The sequence below is a fragment of the Cervus canadensis genome, chromosome 3 (assembly GCF_019320065.1).
Source record: "Cervus canadensis isolate Bull #8, Minnesota chromosome 3, ASM1932006v1, whole genome shotgun sequence".
Taxonomy (NCBI): domain Eukaryota; kingdom Metazoa; phylum Chordata; class Mammalia; order Artiodactyla; family Cervidae; genus Cervus; species Cervus canadensis.
This window is the reverse complement of record NC_057388.1, coordinates 44,033,400-44,046,931: the sequence shown is the minus strand read 5'-3', so window position 1 is coordinate 44,046,931 and position 13,532 is coordinate 44,033,400. Positions and strand designations below refer to the sequence as shown.

The following is a 13,532-nucleotide window of genomic DNA, read 5'->3' as shown; positions in this document are numbered from 1 at the left end:
GTATATACCGCAATTTATTTATTCATCCACTGATAGACATTTAGGTTGTTTGATCCATTCGGCTCTTGCTAATAGTGCTGCAATGAGCCTTCACATACAGGAATTTGTTTGAGTACCTGGTTTCATTTCTTCTGGGTTTGTACTCTAGGAGAAGAATTCCTGAATCGTATGGTGATTCCATGTTCAACTTTTTGAGGAATCACCACACTGTTTTCCATAGAGGCTGTACCATTTTACGTTCCCACAGATTGTGCCCAGTGGTTCCAATTTCTCCACATCCTCACCAACGCTTGTTATTTTCTGTTTTGGGGTTTTTTGGTTGTTGTTTTTATATACATAGTCATTCTAGTATGTGTGAAGTGGTATCTCATTGTGGTTTTGATTTGAATTTCCCTGATGACTAATGATGTTGATCATCTTTTCATGTGATTATTGACCGTATGTGTATCTTCTTTGGAAAAATGTGTGTTCAGATCCCTTGCCCATTTTTAAACTGGGCTGAGCCTGCTTGTTTATATATATAACATTTTATTTTTTATTTTCAGCTGTGCCGGGCCTTTGTTGCTGTGAGGGCTTTTCTCTAGTTGCAGCAAGCAAGGACTACTCGCTAGGCATGATGCATGGGCTTCCCACTGCGGTGGCTTCCTTTGTTGATGAATATGGGCTCTAGAACACAGGCTCAATAGTTGTGGCGCACGGGCTTCTCAGCATGTGGGACCTTCTCAGATCAGGGATCAAACCCGTGTCTCTTGTATTGGCAGTCAGATTCTTTCCCACTGAACCACCAGAGAAGCCCAGCCTTCCTGTTTGTGTGTTTAGAATTAAGGTTCTAAACTTGCTGCTCCTCAGGTGCCAGAGTAGTATATATGTTGCATCTTCTTTTTTCCTTTTTTGGCCTCCCTACTTGGCATGCAGGATCTTAGTTCCCCAACCAGGGATTGAACCTGCACCCCCTGCAGTGGAAGGACAGTCTTAACTGCTTTATTGCCAGGGAAGTCCCCATCTTCTTTTTCTTTTTTAAAAGTGTATTTGTTTATTTCTGTGGCTGTGCCAGAGTTGCCACACATGGGATTGTCGATCTTGTTTGCAGTATGCAGGTCCTTTTAGTTGTGACATGTGGAATATTTAGTTGGTGCGTGTGAACTCTTAGCTGGGGCATGTGGGATTTAGTTCCCTTACCAGGGATCAAGCCCAAGCTCCCTGCCTTGGGAGTTTGGAGTCTTAGCAACTGAACGACCAGGGAAGTCCCCATCTTATCTGTTTCCTGAAAAGCTAGGCCACCTACTTATTACCTGGTACCTGAGATGAGGAGAGAGAACAGGATGAGAGAGGCAGGGAAAGTATGCCAGAAGGAGCAGAGGGTTCTGGGAGAGAGCAGCCCCATGGAAGCTGTGACATCTCTGTCCTCCAGGTCTTCCTGGAACTCTCAGCAGACCGTAGGAAAGTTATTCACAGATGTTTCTGGAAAGACTCAGGCTCCCAGGCCATGGGGCCTACCCTTTCATCTGTGTTTCTTCTGGGTATTGCAACATCTAGCAGGCCTCCTCCTGACAGTCCCCTGAGTGGGGGGAGTGTGCCTGTGAGCCCTTGACCCACTGGCCTAGGGTCTGGAGGACAAGGCTCACAGGGTTACTCTTGGGAGCAGCCTGTCTCCAGCCCCCTCCAGTGGGGCTGGGTTAGGTGGGTGGTCAGACCACACTCCCTGATTCCCACTGGCTCCATACCAAAGAAATGGAATTATAGAAGCCAGTCCCGCCTCCTCAAGCAGCACAGCCCTCTCCAGCCAGAAGCAGGTTTTCCTATATTCTGGGAAGAAACTCTGCAAGAGGAGAAAAGGAAGCCTAAAGTTAGAGACCCAAAATCATGTTCTCCTACAATAATTCTCCTATGGGAGACTCTCTCTCTCTGGCTTTGGTTTTATGGTCAAGCCGCTGGAGACAGTCCCAACCTGAGGTGGCCTTACAAAGGCCAAGTCAGCTCTACCCAGCTTATGTGTCTGAGATGATGCTGTCTTCCCACAGTCTGAAATTCTCTAGTAGAGGCATACTTCTGCATCTTGGAAAGCTTTTGTGTCTTAAAGGTTTGTTTTTACTTCTTGCTAAAAGGGGTATACTCTTGTGCCAGGGTTAACTTAAGATTAATAGGCAAGTTTTACAAAGAAATGTTGCAAGCAACACAGGAGAGATCCTAGTAGAAGATAAAGATACCTAAAACACTATACTGCTCTTTTTCTTTTTTAATGGAGGTAAAATTCACATAACAAAGTTAATCATCTTAAAGCCCTGAATTGTGGTTGAGTGGTTCAGTGTTGTGCATCCATCACCTCTACCTGACTTCAAAATGTTTTTACCACCCCTAAAGGAGACCCTGTATCCCTTAAGCAATCACTCCCCGCTCCCTGCTTCCGCAGCCCCTGGCAATCACTAATATGCTTTCTGTCTCTATGGATTTACCTATGCTGGGTATTTTGTATCAATGGAATCATACAACATGTAACATTCGGGGATCCATTGTCTTTTTTAGACATCCCCTTCCCCTGTCTCCCAAATCCACTGTCTCCTGCCAAGATCAAGGAATAAACTTTCTAAATATAAAGAATGAATAAAAACTCTCCACTTGAATTCACAGTAAAAATGTCCAAAAGTGTTTTTGGACAAAAATACAGAAGTATTTTCCGATCTTTATAATGACGTCTCTCCAAAGCATAGTGCTGGGTATTGCAGTGGACTCTGCCCGTGAGGACAGACAGGCCCTGAGGGAAAGGAGAGCGGAAAGGCCTGAGGTTCCTGCAGGCGCGGGACCAGGCCAGGCCAGGGGCCCACGCAACCTGCAGGGGCCATCGTGCAGTGGAGCTGCAGGAGGGACCCGGCCCTTCCCACCCAGTGGCTGCTCCGATCCTCCTCTGAGGACGCTGCCTCCTCCGACCACACCTCCTGTGTGTGCTGCTCAGGCAAACCCAAGTTCATCTGCCAAATTCAGGATACAACCCTGGCCATTCCGGGCTTTTCTTTCTGCCTTTCCCTAATCGCATCTGGGCGTGCTCTCTTAAAGGGGAAGTCGTGCGTTCTGACTGGCCAGGGCCCTCAGCCAGGAGGCAGGAAACAGCTCCCACAGTCGCACTGCCCAGCGTGTCAGTGGCTCAGCCTCCTTACCCAAATGGCCAGGCTGTCTCCCCTGGATGTGTAAGTGTGAGCGCAGGGCACACTTGCCACACAGGATGGCATGGGGCCGGGCCCAGGTCACAGCGGGCGGAGCGTGCTGTCAGCCTGCGATCCATTTAGCAAGTCCGAGGTTGAGCTTAGACGGTGCTCCTGGGCTGCGGGCTGGCGCTGGGACAGGGCTGAGGCATGGAGTGGGGAGAGGAGCTGCCTGAGAAAGAGGTCAGGAGTAGGAGGCTGGGTTGGGGACCAGTCTATTTTGGACAGGCCTTCTGGAGGCGCCAGCCTCGGGGCCTGGGGAGGAATAGAGTGGAAAATTTTCTAGTACACCTCTCCTAGCCCCAGGAAGCAGTGACACTGAACCTTACCAGTCCATCACCCCCACTTGTCTGCATTTATGTGCAGCTCCAACCACACATGATACATTTATCTACCTGCCACTGATTTTTCTTGGTAAAACACCACTTATTTTTATATGCAAACGGTGTTAAGAAATGTTTCGGGTCTCTCTCACTCCACGTTAAAAATTGCTGGAAACTGGCGGCCTGTGTTTTTCCTTCTTTGCTATTCGTGGACGGTCCTGGGTTCAGTGTGTGTGCACAGCAGGCCCTGAGTCCATATTGGCGGCCGGCTCGCTGGCGGACTGGCCGGTGCCCGAGCATGGTTGGCAACACACCTGGCCTGGTTTCTAGCGGGTCTGGTTTCCCGTGTGCCCAGGAAAACCAAGGGAGGGCTCCTGCCCCCTCGTGCATAGCCAGGGACTAACTCAGTGCCACAAGCAAGTGGCTCATGATAGTGAAATAGACCCTTGCTGTGTTTTAGACTCCTTTCTACCCTTGGGTTTTGTTTGTATGGTGATGATGTTTGATCTTAAATCATGTAAAAAAAAAAACCAAACACACTTTTCACTGAAATAATTCAGACCTTCTGCTCCTTCAAAAAAAAGGGGAGCAGAGGGAAACAGAAAAGGGCTGGAGGGGGGAGAAACAAGCGGTGTCTCTGCGCGCGTACGTTGACAGGGCAAAGCCACACCCTGTGCAAGACAACTTCCTGTTTGCCACTGCCAACTGCCACTCCAAGGAGAAGAGAAATGGTTCCGTTATTAGTGGCTGCTGCAGGACCACGACAGCCTGTGGGTGAGTGGTTCTGAGTGACGCCGCGGGCTTAGCAGTGAGTTGGGACTTTGCACCTTCTGTTGTAGAGACTGTGGCCTGCACTCTTGAAACTGAAGGTGGTTGGTACAGATAGGAATCAAGCAGCCCTGGCCTCTCCTTATTCAGCCTGTGTTTTTAAACAGTGTGCCCCCAGAGCATTCTTATAAACGGAATAGTTTTAATTCAGGGGGCAGGGAGAAGGTGGAGAACTGCTCTCCTAGGAAACCTACTTCTTGTATGTTTTTTTTTAAGTCTTCATTTCCAGGTATTAGGGGATTCGTATGAAGTTCCTACTGTGAGTTGTCACCAGGGCAACCACCTTCCATGTATTATCAATCCTTACAGGCTCATTTCTTCAACAGCAAATGCAGTGCATATCGGGGCCAGTCCCTGGGCTGAATGCCAGGGACAAGAGAGGGCACAAGACACCTGCCCTTGATGCATCCAGTGACAGGACTCCTGGACCAGTGAACCAGCAGTTACAACATGGGGCATGTGCTCAGGTGGGGCCCTCAAGGTGCTCTGGGGCACCTGCCCTGTCATAACCGTATGACATGGGCATTATTGTCCCCATTGTATAGGTAGGGAAACTGGGGCCCAGGGGGTTAAGTTCTTTGCCCGAGTCACAGCTAATGAGTGACAGAGCTGGGATTTGAGCCCAGATCTTTCTGATTCCAAAGACAGCAGTGTTTGGTCCACATTTCCAATGACTCCCGAAGCTTGTGCAGAATAAGAGAATCACCTTGGAATCTTTTTTAAAATACAGGTTTGGGGGCCCTGGCCTTGCTCTCCCAAGAAGAGGAGGTCTGGGTGGCACTGAGCGGTCTCAGGTGGATGGTGGCCTAGGCACTTGGCCAGCCTCTCACCTTGGGATCCTCCGGCCCTTCCTTGAGGCATGGACCACGCATGCCTGAGATCGGGGCCAGGGCTTTCAGTGTGCTTAGCCAGGGCACCTGGGTAAAGGCCACTGACGTTGCCTCAAGACAGTCTTGGGAAGATTCAGCCCAGCTGCTGAGGTATCTTAGACATTGGGAATCCCCCTGTCCTTGGGTCTTCCCGCCAGAGATACCCCAGCTTTGCCCAGTGTCCGGCTGCCTGCCGCTCCTATCCCCTTGGTGTCCCTGGGGCAGGGATGATATCAGTTGCGCCATCTTAAGGGAGAATCCAACAGCTTATCACAAAGCTGGAAGCCCCTAGTTTTCCCCTGAGCTGTGGTGGCACTGTTACCCTCATGTGACTTGCAAAGTGGGTATGTTGGTGGATGGGGCAGAGATCACCCTGATGGAGGAGTGAATACCATACCGGTGGGACTTCTTGTCAACCCCTCCACTACTGTATTGGCTCTGGACACATGGGAGCAGCTGGGGCAGTAAAAGGTGAGGATGACAGCTCTGTCCCCAGGGGCAGATGGGTATACACTGGCCTTAAGTTCTTCAGCCCGCCTCCCGTGGGAACCCTGTTCGCTACTCTCAGGATGACCAGGTGGTGGTCAGCCTGGATCTGGAGATTGTCTCCTCTTCCTGAGGGAACCCTCGGGCCGTGGCAGTGTCTGTCTTATCACTACCATTGTATTTCAGTGCCAAAGAGATGCTAGGAAAAAAAAAAAAAATGAGTGAATGAATGAGTGAACAAATGAGGTGTGACTTTAACATATGCTTTTCTCTCCTTCCTCCTGTTGAATTTGCAGCTGTTTTCTCCCCTTTTGGCCTCTCTGGTTAAGAATGTATTAGTGTTTGTTGTTGTTGTGTGTGTTTTTTTTTCTTGTGTGGATTTAAAAAACAAGCTTAACAAAATCAGAGCCATCCTATATCTTCCCTTTTTTTCTCATCTATCTATGTTATGTATCTGTATATATAGTAACAGATATATGGATACATATCTGTTTATATTCCACTGCTTCCCTCCTAGTTCAGCTGATAAAGAACCTGCCTGCAATGCAGGACACCCTGGTTCTATTCCTGGGTTGGGAAGATGCCCTGGAGAAGGGATAGGCTACCCACTCCAGTATTCTTGGGTTTCCCTGGTGGCTCAGCTGGTAAAGAATCCACCTGCAATGCAGGAGACCTGAGTTCAGTCCCTGGGTTGGGAAGATACCCTGGAGAAGGGAAAGGCTACCCACTCCAGTATTCTGGCCTGGAGAATTCCATGACTGTGTGGCCCATGGGGTCACAGAGCCAGACACAACTGAGAGACTTTCACTTTCACTTTTCATCTGTCTCTCTCTCTCTCTCTCTCTCTCTCTATATATATATATATATATATATAAAATGTTTCTTGTTTTTATAAAGTAATGTTTAGTGTTTGCAGATATTGGTGATATTTTTTATTTTCTTGTGAATTTGGGTAATACTGTCTCACACATTTCCTTAGGTTGAGATAACCCTCATACCTGTCCTTTTCAGTTATTTTATCATAGATCCGGTAGATTGTGGTATTTTTTTTTTTTTTACTGTTCTAAACAGTGCTACTGAGACTATCTTTGAACTTTTCTTGGGGGAGGATATTTCCTTGAGGTCTATTTTCCAGACTTAAATTACCAGGTTACCAGATCAGATGCTGTGAATGCTTTTTAACTGCTGTCGTCAGCACGAGGTTGCTCTCGAGAGAACTGTCGTCCCTTGAAAGTACCCCCAGCGGTGTGTACATGTGTTTGTTCCCCCACTGGTCTACACTGCTGGGGGCGGTGGTGGTGGGGGTTTCTCTTTCAGCTTGGCTAAGTGTCTAGTGAGCGTATCCTTGGTGGCTGATGGAAATACTTCAGGGCTCTGGAAAGTCCCTGGGACTCCCCAAATCCTACCCAGCAGTGCTTGATGCCAGAAATGTACACCTGAGTATACATAACTAATAGAGGTGAGGTGAAAGAGAGATGCTACTGAGAGGGAGAGGTAAAAAGCATCCCAAATTATTTCTGACTTCAGTGTTGTATGCCAGGCCAGCTCTGAAAAATGGGAGATGCTTTGTCAAGACTCTTCCGAGAGGTTGGATGGCTTAAGTGCGGAGAAGAGAGGGCATCCCAGAGGTACAAAAGGCATTGGTTCTGGGGCTAGGCAGGCCTGGGCTCTCCTTCCAACTACCAAGGTCAGTGTGACCTTGGTCTTGTTTCATAATCTCATTAAGCTTTAATTTCCCTATCTGTAATAAGGAGGCTAACAGTATCCACTTTGAGGGGTTGTTGAGTAGATTATACATGAACTTGTAGATGTAAAAGCAGCTTGCTCAGTGCCTGACACAGGGTAGGCACCCCAAAGCACTGCTCCTCTTCCTAACTGAGTGAATGGGCACAGGGGAACCAGATGGCCGAGAAACAAATGCAGCCCTTTAAGGGGATTTGAGAGTTGGGCTGATGTGAGCAGTGTAGGCCCTGGCCCACAATGCCTTTTGTCAAAGTGCCCCAACTGATGCGCATTGCCTGGCTGGGTAGCAGGTGAAGAGAGGTAAAGAAGATCTAGTCTAAGCTAACTGGTGAACTGGTGACAGGCACCCCCGCTTGAAGGAACACCTCCCAGCCACGCAGGCCCTGACAGCTTTTTAAAGAGCCTGCCCCCGCCCCCTGCCTCGACCTGAGGATGGACGGGGCTCCCGGGCAGCTCACAAGCACTCACGGCACAGCTGCTTGGCACGGTTCTGTCTGCCACTTTCCGCCTGCCTCGTCACTTGACTTTCCTGTGTCTTCATTTCCTCCCCACTGAGGAAGGCTGATTCAATATCCCCCTTCTAACCACCCTGGCACACTATATTTAGTGCCCTGCTACAACTGTGGCAAATGAGACCACAAGCTCACATGTTGACACCCTGCTGTCCACTTCTGAGTCTTCATAGACTTCCGACGGGTTTCCCAAATGCAGCCTGCCTCAGTGTCCACAGCTGTAAACTGGGGGAATACCTGCCCTGTCGCCTCACCGAGTGGTCACAGAATACAGCTAGGTGGTTCCTGCTGATTCCCCCGGCTGAAGTCGGCTCTGCCCCTCACGCTCCAGCTTCAGTTTACTTTTGGAAGTTTAGAGGTGGCTTTTATGGAAAGCATCCTGACTCCAGCTACTAAAGCAGATAGAATCCCTTGAGAAAATAGAACCCAGCAAATAATTTGCCAAACACCTGCTCTCAGACGTGGGGGCCGAGAGGGACCCGGCACTGTCCGAGGAGCAAGCCAGGAGCTGGCCTCAGACCAAGGGACCGTACACAGGCGTGTCGGGCCACAAGTGACTGTGGTGTGTGCGCACACTCTGTTGGGGGCCTAGGGGGAATTGATCCCTTAAACACCATATTGGAAAGTTCCCAATGAGTTCTTTCTAAAACTGATACAGGGAACCACACTAGGTGTTGGCAGCTGGCTTGGCCATTCATGAGGCGTCTGTGCTAAGGTTTTAAATGCAGGACATTGATGCTCTGAGTATAAAAATATCTCAGTGAATAAGCCTGGGGGAGGGGAGGGTTTAGAATTTTTACTGAAGTAGAATCGCCTGAGAACCTGGTAGACTTTTCCCAGTGGAGAGTACAGGGAGAGAATTGTGGAGACACCAGGACTCCTCACATAGTGTCTGCCAGCCCCCTGCTCATCTGGTCTCTGGGATGGCACCTGGATGGTGGCACCTAACCATATAGTGAAGCAGGTGGTCTTAGAACAGTCGGTGACAGAGACAGGGCTCCGAATTTCCTGTGATGGAAATGCAAAACAGTAAAAGGATTTGGTTTTTTATTTCCTTGGTCCCAGGGTCCCCAACTCTTTGGGGTTGAGGTCTCAGGCTGTGCTGGCTGATACCTTAAAAGCTGCCAATTAGGTGTTCACCCCCCCCACCTCCGGGGCAGTCAGGTGCCCTGCTGAAATGCCCACATGCACTGGGGAGGAGAGGTGTGTCCAGCAGCCCTGCAGGTGCTCCCTGCCCACTGCAGCATCTACCAGGACTCAAGGTGACAGAGGCCAGCCTCTGAAGACATCCCCAGGTGTAATGTTTCCTAGCTCCATGAACTCAGTCAGCTGGTCTCTCTGATCTCAGTTTCTTCTTCTATAGAACTGGTATAATAATTGTACATCTCTCAGAGTGTTGTAAGAACTCAATACTATAAGAGAATCCAAGTGTTTCATAGAGTTCTTCTTTCATATAATTCTTTCCATTGGCACATGGAAAAACCTTAGTAAGTTATTATTATTTTTGGTCAAAGGACAAAAAGGGTAAGAGCAGAGGTTGGTCCAGCATCAGCCGCTGAGACTGTTATTGATGTAGTGGACACTTAATTCTGCATGAGTGTCTTGACAGTGATTTCCTGTTTTCACTTCGGTAGGTAACTGGTACTCATAGTCAGCCTCAGCACAATAGATTGGTTTGGTCTTTCTGTTCCGCAATCTAGAAAGAAATGTGTTATAAGAACTATAGCCTTTTTCACTTTGGGAACGACACCTCAAAGAAATAATCCTCAATGACTTTTTAACTAAATTGTAAAAAAAAAAAAAAAAAAAGGAGAAAGAAAGAAAAAAAAGTCAGACAGGAAGTAGGAAGAGAAAAACTAAGTAGTCTACAACATGTCAGTGATTAAGTATTCTCCAGGCAAGAATACTGGAGTGGGTAGCCATTCCCTTCTCCAGGGGATCTTCCTGACCCAGGGATCAAACCCAGGTCTCCTGCATTGTGGCAAGATTCTTTATTGTCTGAGCCACCAGGGAAGCCCTAATTAAATATTACCTAACCATTTAAAATGACATATACATGGGACTTAGAAACATATAAGTAGAATAATGTAAGTTGAAGAAGAATAATCCAAGGTATCGATTGATTACAGTTTTATTGATGCATCTATATATATTAACAAAGAATGAGAAAATTTGGAGGAAAAGGATTTTTTCCTCTGAGATTTATCAATAGAATATTTTAATAGTGGGTAAAAAATACAATGTTCTTTAAACTGTTTCTGGGCAAAGCAAATGTAATTAGAATAATTATAGGGATCCACCTGAGGCAATCCTTTGACCAAAAAGAGGATGGGGGGTGAAGGGTAGGGGTGGGGATGAGTAAACCCAAAGTAGGTGAGTATTTGTATCAGAATGATTGTGATGTAAATATAAAACACTTTACCCAGAGATGTTCCACCTGCCTGGCAACATCTTTCTACAAGAAACTAAGACTGTCTTTCCCATCACCAGCCTACCCACTTCTCCAACAAGGTTGTCACAGACTAGAGAAACAGATTGGATAGGTATTACATCTTTCTGAAAAATCTACTCAAAAATCTACTCTGCCCTACCCAAACATCAGTGCTACCCATTTTCAAAAGTTTACCCAAGTGAAGTAAGTGTGATGCTTATCTTCTAAATGAAGCTCCAATCACTTTGACACTGTTTCCCCACTTACATAGGCTTTGTCACCTGCACTGTGGCTGGTAAGCTCCTTCTCAAAGCAGAGGGGACAGAAGTACAGGTCTGTTTGTGGAATACCTTGAAGATGTGACATTTAATTCCCTCTGATGAACACGGAACAGTTTTGCAAATAGGAAATACTGCTTCAATCTCTTTATTATGATACAGAAATCTCCCAGTTAAAATAAAAGGAGGGTGAAGGGCTATCTTCCAAATTTGATGAGTATTCTCTTGTATACAATTTGTTCTTTCAGTTGGCCATTCAAGAAAAAATTATATGGCTTCCCTCATGGCTCAGATAGTAAAGAATCTGCCTGCAGTGTGGGAGACCCTGAGTTCAATCCCTGGGTCAGAAAGAGCCCCTGGAGAACGGAATATATATATGGACTGAGCCTGCACACACACACACACACACACACGCATGTGTGCTCAGTCGCTTCAGTCGTGTCTGTTTGTGACCCTATGCACTATAGCCCACCAGGCTCCTCTGTCCATGAGTTTCTCCAGGCAAGAATACTGGAGTGGCTTGCCATACTCAAGCCCACATCTCCTGTGTCTCCTGCATTGCAGATGGGTTCTTTACCCACTGAGCCACCTGGAAAGCCTATATGTGTATTGTGTGTGTGTGTGTGTCTAAGCATTTTTCTCTCTTAGAGAAGAAAAAGGCTTATCCATTGGTTTAATTTTTCTGTAAGTTTAGTAGCAGAATGTTTTGGCAGGGTCAGTAATTGTCATTCTCTGGGGGTGATCTTGTAATCACTGATCTGGCCCATTCATTTGTCCTTAAGGTCACTCTTCCTTCTGATTTATCTTGCTCACTTGTATTATTTCAGCTCTTAGTTTAACAGAATAAAAATTCTCTTCATTTTGAAGGTTTATCTCCCCCACCGGAACAGAGGAATATTTCTGCACATCCTTTCCCCCCACCCCTTCTGCCAGCTTGAGTACATGAGAGCAAATGAGTGAATAAAGTCTGCAGAAAAATCCAAAGCAGTAGTGGTGAAAATCAAGTCTTATTTTAGTTTTGGAAACTTCTGCCAATAGAAAAAATTGCTAAGCAAGACATTTCTGAGGGGCAGAAATGAATTTGAAGTGCAAAGGCTTGGTTCTGGTCTCAACCCTGCAGACTGGTAACTGGTAACCTCTCTCACTGATAACCTCATCTGTCAACAAGCAGATCAAATGAGCTGACTTTTTAAGGTTCAGTTCTAACCTTCAGTGATTCTAAGTCCTGCACTTCCTAATTTCTTGGCTTCGCATCTTGGTCACAATACACCCCATTTCCTGCCTTCCTGAGAAGCAGCTCAGTCCCTGCCCACAGCATAGAGGCCCCATTCCTCTCACGACCATTGGCCTGACCTTGGCTAGTCACCTTGTGCTCCCTGGGTCTTCTTTGGCCAGTCAGCCATGAGGAGGGTGGAGATGGCTGGCTGCTTCCTGCATGTCTCACAGGGGTTGTAAAGGCCAGTACAATTTTACGAAAGATGAATTCCTCCAAGGAAGATCCCACCTGAGTAAGATTCAATACTTTAGCTGCAATTATTGCTATAACATTCAGGAGTCACGAGAGATGGGAATTGAAGGAACAGGTGTAAGAGTGCCTTGTATTCATGATAATGGAGTGGAAAGAGGCCTTCAAGGCCATCGAGGGACCCACTTCATTTACAGACACAGGCATGGAAACTGAGCAAGTTTAGTAGTGAACTCCAGGTCATAAGCCTAATAATGTGATTTGGTTGGAGTTGGAGCCTGAATCTCCTGGCTTTCAACCCAGGATCCTCTCTTTTACATCAACACAGAGGTCCTAAAACTCTTGGTTTCCAAATCCTTCAATGTGATGCCTCTGGGAACTGCACATGTATGCAAGGCCTCTTCTTGATTCTGTGAAGAAAGACTCCCCAGTAAAGTTACTCAGTGCAGGCACCCTGTGAACCCTGGTCAGGCAAAAAACACCCAACAATCAGATGATCCTCCAAAACCCACTTTCCCCTCCCAGTTCCCACTTCCTCAGAGGACTAGAGTCAGTCTGCTTGGAGACAGCTTGGCAGCCTGCTGGGACCAGGGAGCACAGAGAAACCCCAAAGACTTGTGCCTGGTAGTCAGAGTCAGTCTGGCTTTCTTTTCCTGGTCAGAGTACCTGGAATAGTGGCCAGAAATTTCCCCCTAATGAGAAAAGCCTGAGACTCAGGTTGGAAATGGAGGGACAGTGGGATCTGCCACCTTTGCCCTCATCTTGTTCGTTATCGCACTCAACCCAGATGTCCAGCTTTTTGATATCTGGTCTTTCGCATTAGCATATCTGTTATAATTTCATTTATTTTACACATAGTAATTAGGCACTAACTGTTACATATGTGGGACTCTGTAGTAGGTAAGAGGGAGCCAGAAGGGGCTTAGGATTTCAGAGGATTTGTCTTATGGGGGGTTCAGGATTCCTTCCTGTAATTGTGTACAGAATTTGGGGGCATTTTTCTTGGGAAGGGTCTTTAATGTTTGTCAAGTCTGTTACCCTCTCACAGATGGGAACCACTGTCGTGGGTGTGCACTAGAGCTCTGCCTCGGGTACCTGCTCTCCTGGTTAGCATCCTCATCCCACCCATCAAGTTGAGACCACAGAGACAGGGTGGACAGGTGGGGCGGGTCTGGTGTCCCTGAAACACCCGGAAGCTGGACCTGGCTGCTCAAGTCCAGGCCCTGCTCCTGTGGATTCTGCCCCCATTGTTACATGCTCCTGCAAGTCCTCACATGGCACCTGTGGCTCTGGGCCTCAGTGAGCCCTGGAGAGGCCACAGGGACATGTGGACAGATGCTTGGCCACCTCCCAGATCTAGAGGACCCTTTCATTCAGCCCTGCAGGTCCTCGTGATTTCA

The 13,532-nt window shown here is 47.5% G+C and overlaps 1 protein-coding gene across 7 annotated transcripts in view; it reads left to right on the top strand.

Annotated features, from left to right (window-relative positions):
• The window catches only part of ATXN7L1 (ataxin 7 like 1), a 253,029-nt gene that overhangs the window by 190,625 nt on the left and 48,872 nt on the right, over positions 1–13,532 (top strand). The window contains exons 1-2 of one of the 7 annotated variants that reach the window (XM_043463022.1): positions 2,595–3,380; positions 4,178–4,294. The exons of 5 other annotated variants lie outside the window; for them this stretch is intronic. In XM_043463022.1, the coding sequence (XP_043318957.1) occupies positions 4,249–4,294 (46 nt within the window). In that variant the 5' untranslated portion in view covers positions 2,595–3,380; positions 4,178–4,248. Of the gene's footprint in view, positions 1–2,594; positions 3,381–4,177; positions 4,295–4,793; positions 4,816–13,532 lie in introns of those variants that run through there. One more of the 7 variants, XM_043463023.1, reaches the window with a different exon arrangement.